Source organism: Chionomys nivalis, chromosome 3, assembly GCF_950005125.1.
Source record: "Chionomys nivalis chromosome 3, mChiNiv1.1, whole genome shotgun sequence".
In the NCBI taxonomy this organism is placed as follows: Eukaryota; Metazoa; Chordata; class Mammalia; order Rodentia; family Cricetidae; genus Chionomys; species Chionomys nivalis.
Genome location: NC_080088.1, coordinates 73,271,225 through 73,295,775, shown reverse-complemented (window position 1 = coordinate 73,295,775; position 24,551 = coordinate 73,271,225). Strand labels below are relative to the sequence as shown.

The following is a 24,551-nucleotide window of genomic DNA, read 5'->3' as shown; positions in this document are numbered from 1 at the left end:
CCCCAAGGTCACTGTCTATTTATTGGGTGTCATGGCCTGGAGTTAGACCAGAGTGTGGAGAGAATATGAGAAAGCATTGTTCACAGTAATATTGAGCCTAAAAGAAACTAAGGTCATTAGTCCCTAAGAAGTTGATAGATTTGATGTATTTTTATTTCGTTTCCTATGTAGACAACACTTGCCTCAAACTCAAGGGAACTGCCCGCCTTTGCATCCAAGCACCGTCTTTTAATATCTTTTAGTTTGGGTCTGCCTTCACCTCTGAGGATGCTAAGATTACAGACTGTACATTACCCCATCCAACTTTAAAGAATCTTCTAGAAGATTCATCTGTTTGTTTTTGTGTGTATACTCTCACTGCCAGCCTTTAAAGGACTTAGGATTTTGTGCACTCCTCCCTTCAAGCCCATCTTTTTCTGTCTTTGGGCAAAAGGTGCCTGAGAATACACAAGCCCCACTCTTTTCTCTCTTGATGTGTGTGCCAAGAGGGATGTTTTTATCCCCTATTATCCGTTCTGTGTTCCTCTTAGAAGGCTGCTGCTTGAGTGATCTGGTCATGCTAGGATCTCTGGGCTATTGTAGAAATTTGAAAGCTTGACTTTGACTGGCCAGTTGGAGCCATAGGAAAGAGAAGTAGCCTCTTCCTGGGAAAGTTGTCACTATTGATAGGTAGCGTTCACTCTGGGTGTGGCTAGTACAAGTATAATCCACCACTCTGAGACCTGGTCCCGTGTGGATGTGTGTATCTGGCCTGGCAGTGGTAGTAGCATATAGTCCTACCAAATAATCATAGGTAATGTTTACCTACCACTTACCTTGAATTAATGTCTGAATAGTAGCTGGTACTAAATAGGTGCTATATTGGGAGAATAACTTGTTTATGTCTCTGAGACTGTGGTAATTTCAGAGGTGAGTATAGACCTATATTTTCCTGAGAGGTTGATAACTTGCTCATGGTCACATGAGAGGTAGAGACCAGGATTGGGGTCTGAAATATATCTATTTGCCTTAGTCACTATGGTAATAATGTCTCTGGGATTTGATGCTTAATCCCCCCTTGGTTTTAAAAACAAACAAAAAAAAAAGCCCACCATTTTTAATTTTCTTTTTTTATGGTTTATTGGGGCAATAGCCCTGTCCTGGAATATAGACCAGGCTGGCCTTATACTCTTCAGAGATCATCTGCTTGTCTCTCAAGTTCTGGTATTAAAGGTGTGCACCACCATACTTGGCTTGATTTCTTTTTTATTTCTTTTTTTTTCCTAAAAAAAAAACAAAAAACAAAAAAAACCTGTTATTTTTCATTTTACATACCAATCCCAGTTGCCACTCCCTCCCCTCCTCCCATCTCCTCTACCTTTCCCCCACCCCATCCACTCTTCAGAGAAGGTATGTAGAGGTGTTGTGTTTAGGTGTGTGTAAAGTGGCCACAGAGGGCATCAGATCTCTCAAGACTAGAGTTACAGATGGTTATGAGCTGCTTTGTGGGTGCAGGAGTACTCCAGTAACTTAGCTGGAGAAGCAGAGTGACTTTAGGGCTCCATAGTCATCATCTTCCTCTCACTTGGCAGCTGTGTGAAAGGTTTAACCTTGGATGTCAGCAAGCCTGTTATTATTATTTTGCCTCTTCAATGTGACTGCTGACTGAAAGAGCCTGTTATTGTCTAATAGTGATAAAATTAATTGCCTTACTTGGTTTCTAGATGTAGTGACAATAAGGTAAGTTAGAGCACTTGGAGGCAGATACCAGCTTGGTTTGCATATTGAAACCTTGTCTTCAACAAAAAAAGTTCAAGTGGGCTAGTGATATGTCTAGTTGGTGGTAGAGTGCTTGCCTTGCATGCCCAGAGCCCTGGGTTTAATCCCCTGGATTGCATAAATTGGGTGAGGTGGTACATAGAAGCAGTCATTCTTGGCTACATACTGAGTTTGAGATCAGCCTGAGCTATATGAGATCCTGTCTCAACAAAAACCAGGGCTAGCAAGGTGGTTCAGTAGGTAAAGGCACTTGCATCAAACCTGATGACCTGATCTTGATATGATATCTGGAGCTACGTGGTGGAAAGAGAACCAGCTATTAGCAGTTGTTTGCTGACTGGCACATGTGCACACACGCACAATAAATGTAATAAATTTTAAAACAAATGTAAATCAGGTGTGCTGGCTCACACCTGTAATCACAGCACTCAGAAAGCTGAGGCATCAGATTTCCAAGGTTTCAAGGCGAGTCTGGTCTACAGAGTGAAATCGTGTCCCTACCCTCCCTGAAGTATGCAATGAAAAAAATCACATGAAAGCAATTGTGGTATGTTTATGTTGTGATCAGTATTGTAGAGGAATGTGAACAGAGGTACTTGGTACCACTGAGATGGCCTAAGGCCAGAACCAGGTGCTACAGGCCTCTAACCTCAGCTACTTAGGAGTCTGATAGAAGGTTCACTGCTGGCCTGGGCTAGTTGAAATGATGAGTTGAAAACTACCATGGACAGTGTAGTGAGGCCCTGTCTCAGAAAACCAAAGAGGACTAGGGATATAGACTTCACGGAATGTTTGCCTTTGAATGCACAAGGCACTAGGTCCAGTGCCCAATAATGCCTGTCTTCCCACCTTCCAAAAAAGAAAGTGCATAAGTACCTGGATCAGGCAGGGGAGTCTGACTAGGAGAAAGACGGCAAAGAAGGTAGAAGTGGCTTGGAGAAGCAAAGGCAAGCAGGAGGAAAGTTACTTGTTTCCAGAAACCATATTTAATTTTGCTTGGCTAAGTATATAGAGTCCAGGGAAATGTGGGGAAGGAAATTAAGCTAGAAATTCAGGCTGAGGTCAGGTGTTGGCAGTGCACACCTTTTGTCTCAGCACTTGGGAAGCAGTTCTGAGTTCAAGGCCACCCTGGTCTTCAGGATGAGTTCCAGGACGTCCAGGGCTACACAGAGAAACCCTGTCTCAAAAAGCAAAACAAACAACAGTAACAAAAAAAGAAAGAACAAAGAAAGTCAAGTTCAGGCCAGGTCTAAAAGCTGAGTTTTGCTAAGAGCTCTTCCTGAGGACTGTTTGAATGAGAGTGGGTAAGAGGATGTGTCTGGATGAAGCTCAGGGTGTCAGAGCCACTTGATAAGGAATAGGATATAGAGTCAACTGGAGCAGTGGGAGGGGAAAGGGAGAAGGAAGTTTGGTGGGCTCTAAAATATTTTAGTTATGCTGGGCGGTGGTGGCGCACGCCTTTAATCCAAACACTTGCCGGGCGGTGGTGGCACACACCTTTAATCCCAGCACTCGGGAGGCAGAGGCAGGCGGATCTCTGTGAGTTCAAGACCAGCCTGGTCTACAGAGCTAGTTCCAGGACAGGCTCCAAAGCTACAGAGAAACCCTGTCTCGAAAAACGAAAAACCAAACACTTGGAAGGCAGAGGCAGGCAGATCTCTGAGTTTGAGGCCAGCCTGGTCTACAGAGTGAGTTCCAGGATTGGCTCCATAGTTACTGAGAAATGTGTCTTGAAAAACCAAAACAAAGCAAAATTTAGTTATTACGAAGTTAGTTCCAGGGGTTGAACTCAGGTCTCCAGGTTTGCATGGGTAAGTATACACTGAGCCATCTCACCAGCCCTGGTTTTTGTTTTTAGATAAGATCACTAGGCCTTAATTTTTGTTAAAGGTTTACTTTATTTTTGTGTGTGGTGTTTTCCTGGGGAGCTGTCAGCCTTTTTTGAGACAAAAATCACATAATATTGAGATCAATTGATTCAGATAGTTGGGCTGGTTGGCAAGCCTCAGGAGCTCGTCCTAATTTTGCTTTCCTGGTGCTGGGATTACAAAATCTGGCCAGTTTTTTCTGTTTGTTTGTTTGTTTTTTGGTTTTTCGAGACAGTGTTTCTCTGTGGCTTTGGAGCCTGTCCTGGAACTAGCTCTGTAGACCAGGCTGGTCTCGAACTCACAGAGATCCACCTGCCTCTGCCTCCCAAGTGCTGGGATTAAAGGCGTGCGCCACCATCGCCCGGCTCTGGCCAGTTTTTAATGTGGGTTTTGGAGAGCAGACTGGGATTAAAGATGTGGGCTACCACCACCTAGCCAGGCGCAGTTTGTTTATTTCTTTGTTTTGGGTGGGGGTTTCAAAACAGGGACTGTTTCTATGTGTAGCCCTGGCTGCCCTGGAACTTGCTCTGTAGATCAGGCCGGTCTTGACCTCAGAGATCCATCTGCCCCTGCCTCCCAAGTGCTGAGATTAAAGGCGTGTACCACCACCAACCGGCAAATCTTCCTATTTTTAAAAATTTATTTTTAAAGTTATTTTATTTGTATGAGTGTTTTGCTTGCATGTATGTCTCTGTACTACATGCATGCCTGGTGCCAGAGGCCAAAAGACAGTTGCCATATGGGTGATGAGAGTTGAACCCAGGTCCTCTTGAAGAGCTGCCAGTGTTCTAACCAGTGAACCACTGTGCCACTCGCGGCCTTAGCCATGAGAATTCTGGGTATTATAGACATGCACCTGTACACTAGGCTTTTGGGATCGCTTCTTCCATTATTCCAAAGTTTTCATGATTGCCTTTTCCTAGGAGCGACTGTTTTTTTGTAAACAGCGAATGTAAAATTGCATCTTTAGTTAGAATGCCGCAGTTCTTTTGGTGCAACGTTCAATCTCCTTTGTTAATAGGCCTATCAAAGATCAAATCTACAGCATTTTCAGAGGCTACATAATTTGTAGTGTACCGTATATTAAGGGCGGAACTGCATTTAAATTGAGCATTCTCAGCTCCCAGCCGGCACTTCGCTTAGCACTCACGCGCTCAATAAATGCTTGCGCAAAAGTATGAATGAACTAAAGAACCGCCAGAGCCTCTGAGGGGGTCGGCCTGGGAGTTCCAAAGTTCGGGAGGGGACACGAGGGCGGGCAGTGAGCATCACGTGACGGGGCGGAGCAAATCCCATGTGCTTCCCCAGCGCCAGCACAGCTCCGCCCTCTGCGCCGGTCACGTGGGTCGCCGGCTGCGCCTGCGGAGAAGCGGTGGCCGCCGAGCGGGATCCGTGCGGGGAGCCGGAAATGGTTGTGGACTACGTCTGTGCGGCTGCGTGGGGCTCGGCCGCGCGGACTGAAGGAGACTGAAGGTAAAGCCGCCATGTCCGGGCCCGACCCGGCCCCCCACCCCTCCCCCCGCATCCGCCGCCATCCGGGCCGGGGCCCGCCACCCTGCGCCGCCGCCCCGGCGCCCCGGCCCCGCGCCCGCGCCCAGGCCCTACTCGCCAGGCCGATCCCCGGCCCACGTGTGCCGGGCCGGGCCCGGGTGGGGGTGGGGAGCAGCGCCCGGCCCGCCCGGGCGGGGAGGGCGCTGGGGCGGCGACGCGACAGCCACCTCCGCTGGGCCGGGGCCGCGGCCCGGCGCAGGCTCCGCGGCGCAGACCCGCCGCCCCCTCCCCCCTGCGGGGCCCGGGCGGCCGCCGGGAAGTGACACGTTGTTCTTTGGCACTGGCCGCGTTGCGCAGGGCAGGGAGGCGGCGGCGGGCAGGGAGGAGCCCCCAGCCCCGCCCGGCGGCCGACCCTCGCCTTACCCGAGCCGGCTCCGCTGCCGTCGCCGCCCGCCCTGCTGGTGCGGCCAGACTCGCGCCCTTCCTGGCTTGTGTTCCCGGGCGGTCTCAGGCCTCTCCGGCCCCGTGCGAGTGCCCCGCGGCAGGCTCCGAACCCGGTGTCCCCGGGTGGGGGGTGGGGACACCACGGCCGAAGCAGCCGGCTTCATTTGTGATCCGGGAGCCTGGTGCCAGCGAGACCTGGAATTTCCGGTCTGGTTGGTCTTGGGCCCCGTGGAGCCAGGTTGATACCCCTCACCTCCCAACCCCAGGCCTTCGGATGCCCAGAACCTGTAGGCCGCACTGTGGACTTATTCTTAACCGAGGGGGTGAGTGAGGGGGCTGTTTGAGCAGGCAAGGGTGGGGTCGGGCGTGTTGGTGGGTTCCGTAGTCTGGATTATTTTTGTTTCTGCATTCCCTTGGCACCTCCCTTGATCCATGTTGGTTTTAGCTCTTGAAACAACCTTCCCCCCCCCCAGCCCATTTTCCATAAGATTGGGTCCCTTCCCCATTCCGAGCTCTGCTGTTTCCAACAGGTGCTGGGGGGACCCTGATGTGGCACCAAATGAAATGAACAAAGCTCCTCAGCCCACAGGCCCCCCACCCGCCAGGTCCCCTGGACTCCCACAGGTAATCAAGGCGAAATGAGCAGGACTCTGGTGGGGTGGAGGTCATGCAGTGCTCAGTTTTCCCACCCCCATCTGTGTCAGGGCAAAGTGCAGCAGCCTGCTGCCAAATTGAGATAGGGCCCCTGGCCGTCCCTGGGGCTGTCACAGGGAGGGAACATGTGGACTGCTGAGGCTGTTGCTGCAGGTCTGCTCCCCTTATTTCAGCAGCTTGGGTTTCGGCCCCACCCAGGCTTCCCCTCTTGCTGAACTCTGGTCTCTCCCCTTCAGCCAGCGTTTCCCCCGGGGCAGACTGCACCGGTGGTGTTTAGCACGCCACAAGCGACACAAATGAACACGCCTTCTCAGCCCCGCCAGGTGAGGGGCTGTGGATAGAGTAGGCCGCTGGGTGGGGACTGGGAGAGTCTGCTGCTGGTTTGGGGCTAGGATGGAAACTGGAGGTCGTGTGCTTGCCTCCAGTTTCCTGACAATTAGTTGCTCTGTGTTCTTTCGTGCCGTGTTAGTTACTTACGCTGAAGTTTGTAGTCTGTGAGAGTGACAGGCATTACGGGGTCTTCGCGCCTTTGAGAATTGGGGACAGTGCTGTGGGCCCTGCTATCAGTTCTATTACACTAGGAGGTTGCCATTACCCTGTTCCTCTTTGCTTTCTCTTTGAACTGTGACGAGATAAACATTCCAGCTGTGCTTTCATTTTTTTCTGTTCTCCAAGTTCTTCCTAAGTGGAAGGATTCTTTTCCTACCTCCTCCACTCCCCCTAAGTCCCCTCAAACTTTGGGGGTAATTGTCGTCTTTCCTGTCCCCATGTGCTCTCAGGGAGGATTCAGGTCTCTGCAGGTAATACCTCTTTTCTAATCCTGAGCCACCTCTTGGTGTCACCCCATCCTCCACCTTAGTCCATAGCTAGACACAGATGGGATATTCAGGGTGGGGCCTTGTTTGCTGTTTAGGTCTTCAGTTCAGATACTGCATGTTAGAGGTTAACTGTTGAAGAGCAAGTATCCCAGAACTGGAAAATGGTTGCATGTAGCAGTTAGTCTCCATACTTGAGGTGGACTAGTGCATGTTGGGGAGTATGTTGCCCTCAAGGGTTGTACTCAGGCATGATGCATCTTGATGTTAGGAAGACTCTGGAGGGATAGTATAGAGGTGACAGAGTGTGCATGGTAGTGAGAGTAGAGGATACAAAGTATTCGTCTAAGTTTGGAGGCAAGTGTTAGTACAAGAGGCCACTTAGCCATCAGTTGATCCTGTGGGTTTTGGAAGGATTGATTGGTCTCTGTGCTCTGAAGCCTACAGTATTCTTTAAGGCTGTATAGACATTGTGGAGTGCTGGTTTTGCTGTTCGCTCCCTCCCTTTCTTGATCCCTGCTGCTCTCCTTCTTCCTAATAGCACTTCTACCCTAGCCGGGCCCAGCCCCCGAGCAGTGCAGCCTCCCGAGTACAGAGTGCAGCCCCTGCCCGTCCTGGCCCAGCTACCCATGTCTACCCTGCTGGATCCCAAGTAATGATGATCCCTTCCCAGATCTCCTATTCAGCCTCCCAAGGAGCCTACTATATCCCTGGACAGGTGAGGTTGTGGGCTGGAAGCCAGGCTACCTTGAGCTTAATCCTTCTCCTCTCCTCCCTGGCTTTCTAGATCCATTTCTCTTACAGAGGTGGGATTGCTAGTCATTCATTGCCCAAGCTTGGCTTTCCCTACTTCATAATCTGATGTGGTGTTCATAGCTTTCCTCATCTTCTTTTCCCTCCTTTCTCCCCAACCCCCATCAGGGGCGTTCCACATATGTTGTCCCAACACAGCAGTACCCTGTGCAGCCAGGAGCCCCAGGCTTCTATCCGGGTGCAAGCCCTACCGAGTTTGGGACCTACGGTAAGCAGGGGAAGGAGTCAGTGGTGAGAGCACGCCCTAGGGCATTTCTCCTGCTTTCTAAGACTTTTCCTAGGCATGCTGTTGGTTTTTAAATGATAGAATTGATGTATGATAAGGATTAGTGCCTAATAATTTAACTCATTGGTAAGGGAAGCTTTGCTCCTTTGCTAAGAGAGTTGGACTCTTCTCCACTTCTAGAAACATGCGATCAAAGCTAGGTGTGGAGACACGCCTTTAATCCCAGCCAGCAATCAGAAGGTTGAGGCAGGAGGAGCTCTTCATTTGAAGACAGCCTGGTCTACACAGTGAGTTCCAGGACAGCCAGAGCCACATGTTAATAGCCTGACTTTAAAAAAAAAAAAACACAGGACGAGGATCTTCAAGATGACTCTGGTTAAAGGATTTGCCCCCAAGCCTGATAGCATTGATCATTGAGTTTGGTCACTGGAACCTGGTGGGTCAGAGAGAACTGACTCCACAGGTTGTCTTCTCCCCTCCCCTCGTAACCCATGGTACTTGGGCATGCATATGCTAAAAACGAATATGAGTTAAAAAAGAAAGGGCTGGAGACGCAGAACTCAGTGGCTAAGAGTAACTGCTCTTGCAGAGGCCTCAAATTCTATAGCAGCTCCCATTTCAGGCAGCTCACACCGTCTATCACTTCCAAAGTCCGAGGATCCAACATCTCTGGCCACTTTGGGTACCTGCAGGTGTATAAATACCCCCCCACACACACACACACATAATTAAAAATAAACTGAAAGAAATACAGGCTCCGACTTGAAAGCCAAGTTATACTTTTTCTGGTCGGTTTCTTTCATAGTTAGGAGACAATAACATGGGTTTGTGTGATTTTTTTTTTTCATAGTTATCTTTCATATATGTTCAATGAAAGAATTGTTCCGATCTGTATGGCAGTGGGTTTTGTTTTTGAGACAGGATCTTAAATGATGTAGTTATGGCTTTCCTTGGAACTTGCTCTGTAGACCAGGCTAGCCTCAAACTTGCAATGATTCCCCCTGCCTCTGGTTGTTGTAATTACAAGTGTGTGCCACCATGCTAACTTAGATCAGTATCTGAAAATTTTTCCCATTGGGAAGATGTTAAGTATGTGCGTTTAATACATTTATAGTTGTAGATATGTGTATGTATGTGTGATTTAAACATAACCACTGTTGGTGCTTTCAGAAGTAGTAAGTGGGAATTGGGATGAGTTACAAGTGTACCCCTTGTTGGAGACAATTGGGTTAGGGAATTGTACTTTTCTTGGGTCCAGTGTTACTTTTTGTTACATTACTCCTTGCAAAGGGCTAAATTAGGAATTAGAGTCAGCTTGAGTAGAATGATTTGGAAAACCCTTTTTATTCCCTGCCAAAGAGCTGATTGTCTCAAGTTGAGAGTGTCCATGTATGTTGCTGGAGTGGGGTACATAAGAGTACCTTGTGGGGTAAAACAGGTACCTCGTAGCGTAGAGAAGAAGGAGTTCTGCCTACAAGGTGTGTGTGTCTCTGTGAGGAATTCTTGTAAATGCAGTTCAAACTGGTTCCCCTGCTTTGACAGACACCTAATTCCCTAGGGAGGCGGGCAGGGAAGGGCAAGGGGCCGGCTGTGTATGATGAGACGTTCTGCAGTGGGAGGTGTTCAAGCAGTATTAGTGTATGTTTGGGTCCTGATGCTGTCACAAACCTTCCTTTCTGTCCTCCTTCCCTCAAGCTGGTGCCTATTATCCGGCCCAAGGTGTGCAGCAGTTTCCTGCTAGCGTGGCTCCTGCCCCAGTTCTGATGAACCAGCCGCCCCAGATTGCCCCTAAGAGGGAGCGGAAAACTGTGAGTAGCAGTGAGGGGTTCTGGGACATCTGGGGAGGGACTCCTGGGATGGTGTACTCATGAGTGCAGAACTTGATAGACTTTCATCTGAGCTTAAGCAGAGGTCAGGGTCTGTGGAGTACAAAGGTTCCTTGTAAGGTGATTGCAGTGTAGAAGGTGCTCGTGGGAGGACTAAAGTGAGCAGCAGGGAAATTTCCCAGAGACTTGTACTCTAGTAGGCTCATAAGACCTGTGATTGGTTTGGGGTTGCTGGTGGTTAGCTTTGGAAATGGTTTGTTTTGTGCTCTTCACCCCCTAGTCCTGGAAGCTCTGGAGGCCTACGCCTCTGCTCAGTCCTCAAGCCCTGGGCATGGTGCCCAGAATAGGGTGCCAGGGCTGGGGAAGCCGCTGAGTCACCCTGGCTCCACCCACTGCATCTGGGCCCTACCCCTAGAGATCAGGCCGACCAGCCACAAGTGAGCTAGCTGGATGCTAGATGGGGGTCTTGAGCTCCAGGGTGTGCAGCCATTGACTTAGGGATTGCCGGTGGATAGAGGGGAGGGAGGGAGGGAGGGGCATTGTGATGTACAGGGCTGTTCTGTGAGGTCAAGAGTCTTAGGGGTGGGGACTAGGGCAGCGACTACAAGAGCAGCCGGATGGGTTGACAGTAGAACTCATGGGGTTTCTGGCACCCACCCACCTGCTTCCCAGTAGGGGTGGGAGGTTGGCCCAGAGTCTTAGGAGTGGGACAGGGTGGAGAGGTGGGCTCCTTCTGCTTCCCACTCATCCTGTAGCTTTTTTTCCCCAGATCCGAATTCGAGACCCAAACCAAGGGGGGAAGGATATCACAGAAGAGATCATGTCTGGGGCCCGCACTGCCTCCACACCTACTCCTCCCCAGGTACTGTCAGCTGTTGGAGTGATAGATAACCTTGGCCTGGACAGCTCTTCTGTCCTGGATTCCCAAGTCACTTGATCTTTTCCTTTACCTAAGGGGTTTATTTCCCTGCTTTCTGGATTTCTACGCAGAGCTAAAGTAGAAATGACTCTAGTAAAGAAGGGTGGGGAACTCCTCAGTGCACACTTTTAACACTTGTGTCCTGCAGACGGGAGGCGGTCTGGAGCCTCAGCCTAATGGGGAGTCGCCTCAGGTTGCTGTCATTATCCGGCCAGGTAAGGAAGGCAGTTGCACAGCTTTTATGGGAGGTGAAGTATGCGTATTTAAACTTGAAGGAGGTGGAGTGGTGTGAACTGAGTACCAGAGAAGGATGACTTAGGTTTCGTGTAGTGGGTTTGAAGTTATAGACTGTTTTGGAAGAGACGGGAAAACAGCCTTAGTGGGAGAAGACTGGGATGTAGGATGAGAATGTTAAATTGAAGTAACCTTAGCTAGGAGGAAGAAAAGCAACAGTGAAGAACTTGGCTGTTATGAATTCTTGTTCGTTTTGTGTAGATGACCGGTCACAGGGAGCAGCTATTGGGGGGCGACCAGGACTACCTGGCCCAGAGCACAGCCCTGGAACAGAATCTCAGCCTTCATCACCTTCTCCAACCCCATCACCACCCCCAATTTTGGAGCCGGGGTCTGAGTCTAATCTTGGAGTCCTCTCTATTCCTGGGGACACTATGACAACGGGGATGATACAAATGTCTGTAGAAGAATCGACCCCCATCTCTTGTGAAACTGGGGAGCCATATTGCCTCTCTCCAGAACCCACTCTTGCTGAACCCATACTGGAAGTAGAAGTGACACTCAGCAAACCCATTCCAGAATCTGAGTTCTCCTCCAGTCCTCTCCAGGTTTCCACGTCCCTGGCACCTCACAGGGCGGAAACGCATGAGCCCAATGGCATGGTCCCATCTGAGGATCTGGAACCAGAGGTGGAGTCAAGCACAGAGCCAGCTTCTCCCTCTCTTTTAGTTTGTGCTTCTGAATCACCTGTGCCCATTGCTCCAACTGCCCAGCCTGAGGAACTGCTCAATGGAGCCCCCTCACCACCAGCTGTGGACCTAAGCCCAGTCAGTGAGCCAGAGGAACAGGTCAAGGAGGTTTCACCCATGGCACCAGCCACCATTCTCTCTGCCACTCCACCTGTGGCTCCTTCGGATACATCTCCTGCTCAGGAGGAAGAAGTAGAAGAAGAAGAGGAGGGCGGGGAAGCTGAGAGTGAGAAGGTAGCCGAGGAACTCCCCCTCGACAGCACTTCTGTCCCAGCCCAGTTGTCTCAGAATTTAGAGGTGGCAGCAGCCACCCAAGGTAAGATACAGCTAGATGATTGGTGTTGTCCATTTTGGGGGTGTTTTCTTCGTTGGTCTCCCGTTTGGCACCTCTTCTGTTTTGTTTTGAGATGGTATTTATGTAGCTTGGCTGTCTGGGAACTTGATATACAGAATAGGCTAACTTCAGACTCATTCTGCCTGCCTCTGCCTCCCAAGTGCTGGAATTAAAAGGCATGTACCACCATTTTGTGTATAGCCTCCCACAAATGGGCTCCCATTTTTGGGCTTGTGATAAACCCCAAGAAGTAAGTTTTGAGATAAGGTCTTATGTAGCCCAGGCTGGCCATGAACTCCTGATACTTATGTCTCTGTCTCCAAGTTCTGAGTTACAGAAATGGGCCATGACGCGTGGCTTACAGTTAAGATTCAGAGCCTAAAGTGGGAGTGATAGAGAGGGAATGCTGTGTGTGGCTGGTTTTATTTTTTTGTCTTTTTCCTCCGTGTGGTAGGGATACTATTAACTCATTCACAGCTTGGTCCTTCTCTTTCTCCTCCTTTTCTTTAGTGGCAGTATCTGTGCCAAAGAGGAGGCGGAAAATTAAAGAGCTAAATAAGAAGGAGGCTGTGGGTGACCTTCTAGATGCCTTCAAGGAGGTAAGGGAACGAGTAGTTGAGGGAAAATGGCACAGTTGGGAGTGGTGACCATGTGACTGAACCTGGGCATTCTTCTATGATTGAAGGTGGACCCAGCAGTACCAGAGGTAGAGAATCAGCCTCCTACAAGTGTCAACCCAAGCCCAGAGTCTGAGGGCAGCACTGTGCCCCCACAGCCTGAGGAAGCAGATGAAACTTGGGACTCTAAGGAAGACAAAATTCATAATGCTGAGAACATCCAGCCTGGGGAGCAGAAGTACGAGTATAAGTCAGGTGCGTTTAAGGAAGAGTTGAGTGGTTGAGAAATGGGTAACCCTGTAACAGGACATAGGAGTGTGATTGCATCCTGTCATGCAGATCAGTGGAAGCCTCTGAACCTTGAAGAAAAGAAGCGTTATGACAGGGAATTCCTGCTCGGCTTTCAATTCATCTTTGCCAGTATGCAGAAACCAGAAGGACTGCCCCATATCACCGATGTAGTGCTCGACAAGGTTGGTGTTTTGGGGAATGTTGGTTTGACCTGGGAGTGCCTGAAGCCTCCAAAGAGAAGTTGGTAACCCTAACCCGTTCCTAAGACATACATCTTCTCTGCAGGCCAATAAAACACCACTTCGGCAGCTGGATCCCTCCAGGCTACCTGGCATAAACTGTGGCCCAGATTTCACTCCATCTTTTGCCAACCTTGGCCGACCAACCCTCAATAACCGTGGGCCCCCAAGGGGTGGGCCAGGTGGGGAGCTGCCCCGAGGGCCGGTGAGTGGGGCTGGCTGAGGGGCGGATGTGTAACAGGGTGGGATCTTGTGTGCCTCAGCCTGCGAGTCTTGAGGCTATATGGTAATGGGGTCACACTTGCTATTCTTTATTTTCATTTGTCCTCATCCCTTGTCTAGCAGGCTGGCTTGGGACCCAGGCGCTCTCAGCAAGGTCCACGAAAGGAAACACGTAAGATCATTTCCTCAGTCATAATGACTGAAGACATAAAACTGAACAAAGCAGAGAAGGCTTGGAAACCCAGTAGCAAACGGACAGCAGCTGATAAGGATCGAGGGGAAGAGGATGCTGATGGAAGCAAAACCCAGGTACTGGCACATCTTGCCTTTGGTCTCTGTTCCTGCTTCTCAAGATCTGCTTTCTGAGCCACTTTACTGTGTCCACCATGCTGATTATCAGTGTCTGGACTCAGTTCCTACCATTGCATCTGTCTAAGCAGCCAGTATTTACCTTGAGTACTAAACTAGATCCTGTCTACTCTGTCGTCTTCCCCGACAGGACCTGTTCCGCAGGGTGCGCTCCATCCTGAATAAGCTGACACCCCAGATGTTCCAGCAGCTGATGAAGCAGGTGACACAGCTGGCCATTGACACCGAGGAACGCCTCAAAGGAGTTATTGACCTCATCTTTGAGAAAGCCATTTCAGAGCCCAACTTCTCTGTGGCTTATGCCAACATGTGCCGCTGCCTCATGGCGGTTAGTTTCCACTATTCAACATTTATTTTATGTCCCTTAGTGTATATAGTTGCATTGTTTGCTCCAGTGCACGTTTGGCAGTAGGGATAACTTTGTGGAGTCAGTTCTCTTCTAACTTTATGTGGATTTCTGGAAATTAAAATTTCAGATTGCCAAACTTGTGTGGCAGGCTTCTTCACACACTGAGCCATCTTGCTCGTCCAGTTTTTTACATCTTATGTAGCTTCCTACATCTTCCTGGGGATTCTGGAGTCCAGCTTTCCTTGGTTCCCCCTTGTCTGTTATACAGCATTCAAGAAAACGTAAAAGGCATGTACTGATTTTAGTGTGATACTTAGTATCTTTGGCCAACAGCTGAAAGTGCCCACTACAGAAAAGCCAACAGTGACTGTGAATTTTCGAAAACTGTTGTTAAATCGATGCCAGAAGGAATTTGAGAAAGACAAAGATGATGATGAAGTTTTTGAAAAAAAGCAAAAAGAGATGGATGAAGCTGCTACGGTGAGAAAGTGTATTGCCAATTCTACTCTGTGGTCACCACCCTCCCCCACCAGTCAGAGCTTGGCTGTAGAGCTCTGGGGATAGTAGTATTAAGATTCTTGAGGACTCTCTTTGACCTTAGGACATGAGTGTTTAATAATAGCCTGGCTATCTAGATAAAAAGAGAAAAGGGGGTTTTAGCCAAGTAACTGTTCTGTTCTTAGCTTTTTTGTTTGGTTTTGTTCCTAGAGACAGGGTTTCTTTGTGTAACAGCCCTAGCTGTTCTGGAACTAGCTCTTGTAGATCAGGCCTCAAACTTCCAGAGATCTCCCTGCCTCTATCTCCTGAGTGCTGGAATTAAAGGCGTGCCCACTACCACCCGGCCTTAGCTTTATTTTTATATGTATGTTTTGTCAGCATGTATGTATTATGTGTACAGTGTGCATGTCTGGTGCCAGAAAGGGGCACTGGATTCCTTGGAACTGGAGTGTAGATGGTTGTAAGCTACCACATGGGTATTGGGAACTGAATCCAGGTCTTCCGCAAGAATGGCAAGTGTTCTTAACCACTGACCCATCTCTACCGCCCCATGGTTATCATTTTGACATAATCTTTGTCCCATGACTGACAGGCAGAAGAACGGGGACGCCTGAAAGAAGAACTAGAAGAAGCCCGGGACATAGCTCGGCGGCGCTCTTTAGGGAATATCAAGTTCATTGGAGAATTATTCAAGCTGAAGATGTTAACAGAAGCAATAATGCATGATTGTGTGGTCAAACTACTTAAGAACCATGATGAAGAGTCCCTGGAATGCCTCTGCCGCCTCCTCACCACTATTGGCAAAGACCTGGACTTTGCAAAAGCCAAGGTAGAAGTCCTGGGATGTGGGGAATGGGTGAAATATACGGGCCTGCTGACAACATACAAGACTGAGGGTCTGGGCTGCTTAACCAATGTCAAAGTGAAGTATGAGAGATAATTGACTTGATCCCTTGCTTCCTAGCCTCGAATGGATCAGTATTTCAACCAAATGGAAAAAATCATTAAAGAAAAGAAGACTTCATCTCGTATCCGTTTCATGCTGCAGGATGTACTGGATCTGCGGCAGGTGTGTCTTCCCCACTTTATCTGCTGTTCGAGTTCCTGACACTGCCTTGTCTGATCCCTGCCAACCCAAAATAACTGCTGGTTTTGTTTGGTTTTCAAAGAGCAATTGGGTTCCACGCCGAGGGGATCAGGGTCCCAAGACTATTGATCAGATCCACAAGGAAGCTGAGATGGAAGAGCACCGAGAACATATCAAAGTGCAGCAGCTCATGGCCAAGGGCAGCGACAAGCGTCGGGGTGGCCCTCCAGGCCCGCCCATCAGTGAGTTTGAGACTAGGGCTAAGAGGAGACAGTGAACCTCCTGGAGGGTATGAGGGTAACATGCTTTCCACTGATGACTTCTGTTAGTGCCACGTGTCTGGGCCACTGAGACCACATGATGGGATTGAGGATCTGAGGAAGAAAGGCTGAGGTGGCACAAGAAGGACGTTGTTAGGACTTGTTATCCCAACATGCCTCCCCCCCTTCCTATTTTCTTTTTTGTCTCAGGCCGTGGCCTTCCACTTGTGGATGATGGTGGCTGGAATACAGTCCCCATTAGCAAAGGCAGCCGCCCCATTGACACCTCACGGCTCACCAAGATCACAAAGGTAGGGTTGTATTCTGGAGGGGGTGAGGTGGAGGGTAAGGAGAGGAACTGCCATTAGTCCCCACAGTTAGGGTGCTGACAGCTGAACTTTTCCTCCTAGACTCTAGATTGCTAGAGACAAGTTAGATGAAGTACGCCAGCTAGAGTGTTTGTTCACATCGATCCTAGCAAATTGACAAGACACCAGATCAAGCCAAGAACAGGCTTTACACTTTTAAGTGACTGGAAAGAAATCAAAGGGTGCTGTTTTCTGGTCTATGAATTATGTGGAATTATGTGGAGTTCCGCTGTCTATGAAGAACTACTGGAATAGGACAACAGTTATTCCTTTATGTGTTCTCTGAGTTGGATCACTCGTTACCGTGTGGCTGTGAGGTGGTGTTGGCTAAGGGCTTAAGCTAGGTCAGAAGTCTCTAAGTCTACTGTCTTTCCTTCTGCAGCCTGGTTCCATTGATTCTAACAACCAACTCTTTGCACCAGGAGGGCGACTGAGTTGGGGCAAGGGCAGCAGTGGGGGCTCAGGAGCCAAGCCCTCAGACACAGGTATGGAAAGCCACTGTAGGGAACTGGGTAGTTGCTGTTCTCAGCTCCCTTAAGGTATAGTCTTTCCTCCACAGGAAACTCAGAGTAAGTAAGTAGGGAATGAAAACAGGAGGAATATACATAATGCCAGAGAATGAATTACTTCCTGTCAACTTTGAGACCAAGAGTCCTCAATGGTGGAGGGGGTACATAAAGTAGGAGAGTGAATGAGGCATGGAGCATTCTTGGAACCATAGCTCTGGGGAGGAAGAAGTGGGTTAATGCAGCTTTCTGTCTCTTTAGCATCAGAAGCCACTCGTCCAGCTACTAGTACCTTGAATCGCTTTTCTGCTCTTCAACAAGCATTACCTACAGAGAACACAGATAACAGGCGTGTTGTACAGAGGTGAGAATTTTGGGGGGTGGGGTTGTTCTCACAGAATATTGTGATTGGGTTTTGGTTGTCAAAGCATAGAGATTTCTCTTACTTGTATTGCTTAGACATGTCCTTGTTGCCAAGAATGATCCCTAGCAGCTGCCCTACCAAGTGCTTGAGCAAGTATAGGTGAGAAACAATGTATCTCTTCCAGGAGTAGCTTAAGCCGAGAGCGAGGTGAGAAAGCTGGGGACCGGGGAGACCGACTAGAGCGGAGTGAACGGGGAAGTGACCGCGGGGACCGACTTGATCGTGCCAGAACACCAGCCACCAAGCGAAGTTTTAGCAAAGAAGTGGAGGAGCGGAGTAGAGAGCGGCCTTCCCAGCCTGAGGGACTGCGCAAGGCAGCTAGCCTCACAGAGGATCGTGGTCGGGATCCTGGTAAGGACAGGAAGGCTGGCAGAGGAACGGAGGAGAGGCTGATGTGGCTCTAGACTGTTAAGATGAGTAATTGAAAGGTTTTCCTCCCCTTTCCCCCGTAGTGAAGCGGGAAGCCACTCTCCCACCAGTGAGCCCTCCAAAGGCTGCACTCTCTGAGGATGAGGTGGAGAAGAAATCCAAGGCCATCATTGAGGAATATCTCCATCTCAATGACATGAAGGTTGGCACTGGGAAGGGGAGCTGTGCTGACTGGCGTGGTTTGTAAAGGTTGGGCCAGGGAGTAATACTTTTCTTGGTGTGCTCTGCCCTCCACAGGAGGCAGTACAGTGTGTCCAGGAGCTGGCGTCACCCTCCTTGCTCTTCATCTTTGTGCGGCATGGCATCGAGTCCACACTGGAGCGTAGCACCATTGCTCGTGAGCACATGGGGCGGCTGCTGCACCAGCTGCTCTGCTCAGGGCACCTCTCTACTGCCCAGTACTATCAAGGGTAAATGATTTATTTCTGTGGACCTTCCATGTTCACATACCCACCAATTTCTTTGTGGAGTTCATGGAACTTTGCATCGAGTATGTAGGCCAACCATTCCAATTAGCTTTGTAAGGGGTGATGGTAGCTTTAGCTTGAGATTGTCTCATGTCTGGAAAATGTTTCTGGAGGGCCTCCACATTTGATACTTGTCATGCTACATTTTCCTGGAAGGCCCATCTCCCCAAATGCCCTAACTTCTCATTCCCTTTTCAGGCTGTATGAAACACTAGAATTGGCCGAGGACATGGAAATTGACATCCCTCATGTATGGCTTTATCTGGCAGAATTGATAACACCCATTCTCCAGGAAGATGGGGTACCCATGGGAGAGCTCTTCAGGTAAGCCCTCCCTCGTTTACAATGGAGACAACTTGAATGCTGTGTTTGGAGAGGGATGAAGTAATGTCGAGGGCTATGGAGACTATCAGGATTGATTTCTCTTGCAGGGAAATTACGAAGCCTCTGAGGCCCATAGGCAAAGCTACTTCTTTGTTGCTGGAGATCCTGGGTCTCTTATGCAAGAGCATGGTGAGTTTGGCCTTTCGAAGGGGAATGTATTCATGGACTTAAGTGGCTTTGGCTGCTTTGGTGACCTTTGACCTTTGGTACTTGAAAAGTTTTAGTGCCAGGCAGTGGTGGCGCACACCTTTAATCCCAGCAGTCAGGAGGCAGAGGCAGGAGGATCTCTGTGAGTTCGAGGCCAGCCTGGTCTGCAAGAGCTAGTTCCAGGACAGGCTCCAAAACTTTTCTCAGAAAAAGAAAGTTTAAGGTAGTTTCTGTCATGAATTCTGCCTGGGCTGAAGGAAGATTGGTAAGGAAAGATCCTAGACCTGTGTGGTTAATTCATTTATTAGTCATTTGATCACTGTTCTTTTGAACATTCACTAAATACTGAGCTCCCTGGGTTATAACAGTTAAACAGTATGAATCTGGTAGAGAAAAAAGCAGGAAATGGCAGTTTCAGCAACTTGAGTGAAATGTGAAATAATAGGGAAAAAATGGTGTCTCAGTGCCATGGAGTTACAGGATATTTATTTGGCAGCTGTTAACAGTAAAAGGCCTTCTTTGAAGAACATGGAAGTTAATGGAAGTAGCTGGGTGGTGGTGGCGCACGCCTTTAATCCCAGCACTCAGGAGGCAGAAATAGAGATCGAGGCCGGCCTGGTCTACAAGAGCTAGTTTCCAGGACAGGCTCCAAAGGCTACAGAGAAACCCTGTCTCGAAAAACAAAGTTAATGAAAGTGATTAGAATGTAAAAGTCTTAAAAGGCAAGTTGGGGGTGATGCCCATGGTGGTAAGAAGTTGGGGTGTGTAGTTTGAAGAGTTTGAAAGGGACTCAAGGGGACTTTTTGGGAGGTGTGAGGGTGTTATTGGCTGCTTAGATTTTCTGAACTCAGGAAACCCATAGGCACATCTGTTAGTTCCTAGTTCTCTTTTTTTTTTAACAAGTGTATCTGGCTGTCCTGGTGTGGCACTACCTCCTAGTGGTTGTTTTTTTCTTCTTTGAAACCACCATGTGGGTGCTGGGACCCAAACAAGTGTTCTTAACTGCTGAGCCATCTCTCCAGGTCTAACAAACAATAATAAATACTTTAAAACAACAAAAAAAAAACTTATAAAAGCTGCTTGGGGAAAGGAATGTGGGTGGTACATAAGGCATATACCAGGATAAGACATAGATTTGCTTGTTTACCTTTTTGAGATCTAGTGATTTTTTTTTTTTAAGATTTATTAATTATATATTCTGTGTTCTGCCTGCATGTATCCCTGCAGGCCAGAAGAGGGCACCAAATCTAATTACAGATGGTTGTGAGCACATGTGGTTGCTGGGAATTGAACTCAGGACCTTTGGAAGAGCAGGCAAAGCTCTTAACCGCTGAGCCATCTCTCCGCCCCTAGTGATTTCTTTAGGAGACTTTCCCTCTCGTGTCACACCACTGTGGTGGTGGGTGGGTGAGGTCCTATTGCTTGGGATATGTTTTTGATTTAGACATGGAAGGGTGGTACCCGTGCGGTATATTTAGATGACTGTTGAGGACTATTGAGTCCTCAGAGGTAGAGGCCACGGGTAGAGGTAGATATTGAGATGCTGAATTGCTCTTTTGTTTTTCAGGGTCCCAAAAAGGTGGGGATGCTGTGGCGAGAGGCTGGTCTGAGCTGGAGGGAATTTCTAGCAGAAGGCCAAGACGTTAATTCATTTGTGACTGAACAGGTTTGAGACTAGTTTGTTCTGCATTTGGGGCTAGCTTTTCACATCTTTTCCTCCTCTTTACTCTGTAGTCTTGCTTGACCTTGATGGTTGGTTATTTGCTTTTAGAAGGTGGAATATACCTTGGGAGAAGAGTCTGAAGCTCCTGGCCAGAGGGCACTTGCCTTTGAGGAGCTGCGTAGGCAGCTGGAGAAGCTGCTGAAGGAGGGCAGCAGTAACCAGCGGATGTTTGACTGGATAGAGGTATATTTCTCCTGGAAAACGGGAAGTAGAGAGGTAGTTTTTAAGATGGGATGTTTTGGGAGGTGACAGGAGTGGGTACTTGGAGGCATAATTTAGAACTTAGGAGCCTTTGTTTTTCTGCACAGGCCAACCTGAATGAGCAGCAGATAGCATCCAATACATTAGTTCGAGCCCTCATGACGGCTGTCTGTCATTCTGCAATTATCTGTAAGGAGCGAGGGAGAGGCAAATGGAGGGAGAGGGGTTTTGATCTTGGCCTTCTGGGGCTAAGCCAGGTAAAGTCTGCAGTATTACATTTATCCTTGTCTTTTTCCCTGTAGTTGAGACTCCTCTCCGAGTGGATGTTGCAGTGTTGAAACTGCGAGCGAGACTGCTGCAGAAATACTTGTGTGATGAACAGAAGGAGCTACAAGCACTCTACGCCCTCCAGGCCCTTGTAGTGACCTTAGAACAGCCTGCCAGTAAGAGCCAGGCTGCAGGGATGGGTGGGGCAAGGGACTGCCAGATAGAAGAGGGTGGTCATGGAAGGTACTCAACCTAAGAAAGGTGGGTAAAGAACAAAATGACCCTGCCCAATGCATGTTTCCTTGCCTGCAAATGGAATGAGTTAATCTAAGCCTTGAAGTTTGATATCCTGCCAGCTTTGTGCTTGACCTACAGGTGACAGCAGCACAGAGGTGATTAACAGTATCTTTCAGACATGGTGTGCCACTGTGTCTGGCACAGATCTGAAATGCTTGGCTTACCTTGCCTTTTTACCTCAGCCTTTGTGGGTTTATGTCCTTTTTCTACACTGGAAGACAGGTTTATAAATTCAGCACGTGGGTATGTTCAGGTGTTTAGGTAACTCGTGAGGAAATAGAGCATAGTGCTGTGCTGGCCTCGAGTCAGTAACTGTGTGTTAGAAGATTAGTCTGAGAGGTGATGGGTCGGAATTGTTTGACTGACAGTGAGCAGGCAGGCTCTGAGTTGGAATAAAAGAACTGCTGGAGGAAGAATAGTTGGGACCGAGGGACTGGAGGCAGGGCGGGTACATCAGGCCATGTAAGTAGTGGCAGGGGCTTTGCTTTGAGTGAAAAGGCTTTTTGTAGGATTGTAAGCAAAGGATTAGCTGAGCATGATGCCACACCCTGTGATCCTCACACCAGAGGCCCGCCTTTGCTGATTAGGTCATTTCAGAGAATTCCCACCCTAACACTCTGGCTTTCTGGAGACAGAAAGGTAGGTCTGTGAGTGCAAGACAGTCAGGGCTACAAACAAAACACCAAAACAGCACTTGAAGCATAAATACCTTTAAAATATTGTCAGTTAGTTGTTTAATTCCACTTTACAGTGGGAGAGGACTAAGGTTTTTTGTTTAGAAAGGTGCTGCTGAGGATAATGGGATTGCCTCAAGAGGAATAAGAACACTGGGGAAGGGCTGGAGAGATGGCTCAGCGGTTAAGAGCATTGCCTGCTCTTACAAAGGTCCTGAGTTAATTCCCAGCAACCACATGATGGTTTACAACTATCTGTAATGAGATCTGGTGCCCTCTTCTGGCCTTCAGGCATACACACAGAAAGAATATATAATACATATTTTTAAAAAAAACAAAACACTGGGGAAATAAAGACACACAGGGCAGGGAAGGACTGTGTGAGCAAAGGAAAAAATTTGGTATAGGGGAGTGTTTGAAAATGATGAATGCTACAGAGTTTGGTAGGAGCCTATCTAAAAATTTGACTGGACTATATTACAGGATAGTGAAAAATCGCTAGATAGCTTTTGTTGTTGTTTGAAACGGTTTCTCTGTAGCTTTGGAGTCTGTTCTGGAACTAGCTCTTATTGACCAGACTGGCCTCAAAATCAGAGATCTGCCTGCCTGCCTCTGCCTCCTAAGTGCGGGGACTGAAAGGCATGCGCCACCACCACCCAGCGAAAGATAACTTTTATGTTTAAATTAGACAAATGTGGGCTTAAATGTAGGACAAAGTAGATGAGCAATTGCATAGGGTCCTCAGATTGTACATGGGCTTTAGAGCACAAATGTGGGAATAAGTGAAGGGTTGGCTGTGCCACAGGCAGGTGGAATGGTCAGAGGAATGGCCTAGCTTCTCATAGCTGGTAAGCCATTACTGATGTCATGGTGCTGGACATGGGGTCCTTGTGCTTTGTTCAGTTGCTGCAGTGTGCACAGTGGCAAGGAAGGTGTCCTTGATGGCCAGAGACGAGGCTTAGGCAGTACCTGTGAGCTCTTGACAGTGAGCACTCCCTAGAGGCCAGAGCGAGGTCATGGGTGTTTGTCAGGGTTGGACGCAGATCTTAAGTCATCTGGACTGGCCTCAGACTAGTGACGTAGTTTAGGCTTGTTGTCCTAGCTTTTGAGCCTCTTGCCTCTGCATCCCAAGTAATGAGATTGCAGTTGTGGACCACCATGCCTTACATTTTCCTCCTTTCTCTCCCTGGACTCTACATTTGGTGTTGGCCAAAAAGTGGAGAATTGATTATTCTTGACCCCTTCCCTTTTCTCTCTTGAGATATGATCTCACTGTAGAACTAGCTGGTTTAGAACAATCTATACTAGCCTAAAACACAGAAATCTACTTGCCTCTGCCTCCTGAGTTTTGGGACTAAAGGCGTGCGCCACCATACCTGGCCTCATTTTTTCCCGTTTTCAGGCAGTTTTGCTAAGCTACTAGAACTGGCCCTGACTTTTTTTTTTTTTTTTTTTTTTGGATTTTCGAGACAGGGTTTCTCTGTAGCTTTTTGGTTCCTGTCCTGGAACTAGCTCTGTAGACCAGGCTGGCCTCAAACTCAGAGATCCGCCTGCCTCTGCCTCCCAAGTGCTGGGATTAAAGGCGTGCGCCACCACCGCCCAGCGGCCCTGAACTTTTGATCCTTGGATCTTTCGGCCTCAGCCTTTTTTGGGGTTACATGCCTGTTTGTTTTGTTTTGTTTTCCCCCATTCCCCTTCCTTTCTCCCCTCTTACGTGCCTGTTCCTAAGGATTGCTGCTGGCCAAGTAACTCATTCTTATGCTGGTAGCCTCTTCTATGTCATGAAATTAGCATTCTGTCAGGCCTAGTCACTCTGGATACCAGAATGGTAGGTCAGGGCTTAGTTTTACAGTGTCTCTTTGGGAGGGATCTCTGGATACAGACTAGTCACCTAATTGATGTCTTTGTGGCTTGCAGACCTGCTTCGAATGTTCTTTGATGCTCTGTATGATGAGGACGTGGTAAAGGAAGACGCTTTCTACAGCTGGGAGAGCAGCAAGGACCCTGCTGAGCAGCAGGGCAAGGGTGTGGCCCTTAAGTCTGTCACAGCCTTCTTCAATTGGCTTCGTGAGGCTGAGGAGGAGGAGTCTGATCACAACTGATGGCGGGTGGGGCCGGGGACTTGGAGCCATGGACACGTGGATGGCCCAGCCAGCCAGCCGCCTGGACTGCAGGGGGGCGGCGGCAGCAGTGGCGGCAGTGGCAGTGGGTGCCTGTAGTGCGATGTGTCTGAGCTAATAAAGTGACTGATGAGGCAGGATGGCTTGGGGCTGCCTGGGGCCCCTCCAGGATGCTGCCAAGTGTCCCTCTCCTCCCCCCGGGGCACAGAGAGATATATAAAGTCTTGAAATTTGGTGTGTCTTTGCAGGGGGGAGGGGCACTACCGCCTGCCTCTAGGGTCCTTTTTTATTTTCTGAAATCACTCTTGGGACTGCCGTCCTCGCTGCTGGGGGCATATGCCCCAGCCCCTGCACCACCCCTGCTGCTGCCTGGGCAGGGGAAAGGGGGGGCACGGTGCCTGTAATTATTAAACATGAATTCAATTAATTTCACTGCCTCTTTACTGATCTGCTCCCTTGGCGGAGTATGGAAAGATGGATA

The 24,551-nt window shown here is 48.8% G+C and overlaps 1 protein-coding gene and 1 non-coding gene across 7 annotated transcripts; both read left to right on the top strand.

Moving 5' to 3' along the window:
- The first annotated feature begins 4,962 nt into the window (after positions 1 to 4,962).
- Positions 4,963 to 24,497, top strand: Eif4g1 (eukaryotic translation initiation factor 4 gamma 1). Of its 6 annotated transcripts, none has more exons than XM_057766140.1 (34): positions 4,963 to 5,099; positions 5,828 to 5,884; positions 6,092 to 6,185; positions 6,452 to 6,538; positions 6,995 to 7,015; positions 7,572 to 7,748; positions 7,952 to 8,051; positions 9,765 to 9,877; positions 10,665 to 10,757; positions 10,963 to 11,029; positions 11,310 to 12,113; positions 12,642 to 12,730; positions 12,817 to 13,003; positions 13,088 to 13,221; positions 13,325 to 13,483; positions 13,624 to 13,809; positions 14,000 to 14,197; positions 14,552 to 14,698; positions 15,309 to 15,545; positions 15,681 to 15,785; positions 15,886 to 16,045; positions 16,274 to 16,374; positions 16,814 to 16,916; positions 17,199 to 17,301; positions 17,486 to 17,712; positions 17,814 to 17,932; positions 18,028 to 18,200; positions 18,456 to 18,581; positions 18,689 to 18,770; positions 20,356 to 20,454; positions 20,560 to 20,694; positions 20,820 to 20,901; positions 21,015 to 21,155; positions 23,868 to 24,497. In XM_057766140.1, the coding sequence occupies exons 3-34, from the start codon at positions 6,126 to 6,128 to the stop codon at positions 24,050 to 24,052; spliced, it is 4,800 nt and encodes a 1,599-aa protein (XP_057622123.1). In that variant the 5' UTR covers positions 4,963 to 5,099; positions 5,828 to 5,884; positions 6,092 to 6,125; the 3' UTR covers positions 24,053 to 24,497. The 6 variants fall into 6 exon arrangements, with proteins under 6 accessions (XP_057622123.1, XP_057622121.1, XP_057622127.1 ...); XM_057766138.1 differs by having other exon boundaries at positions 13,621 to 13,809; XM_057766144.1 differs by lacking the exon at positions 6,452 to 6,538 and having other exon boundaries at positions 13,621 to 13,809.
- On the top strand, positions 16,111 to 16,185 carry LOC130872318 (small nucleolar RNA SNORD66). Its single transcript, XR_009056925.1, has one exon. It is a non-coding gene; the product is annotated as a small nucleolar RNA SNORD66 (small nucleolar RNA).
- Positions 24,498 to 24,551: the final 54 nt, after the last annotated feature.

Coding starts and splice junctions, on each gene's coding strand:
- Eif4g1 (XM_057766138.1), top strand. CDS start 6,126: ATGAACAAAGCTCCTCAGCCCACAGGCCCCCCACCCGCCAGGTCCCCT. Junction 16,046..16,273: donor CCCTCCAGGCCCGCCCATCA/GTGAGTTTGAGA, acceptor TTTTTGTCTCAG/GCCGTGGCCTTCCACTTGTG. Junction 18,201..18,455: donor ACTGCCCAGTACTATCAAGG/GTAAATGATTTA, acceptor TTCCCTTTTCAG/GCTGTATGAAACACTAGAAT.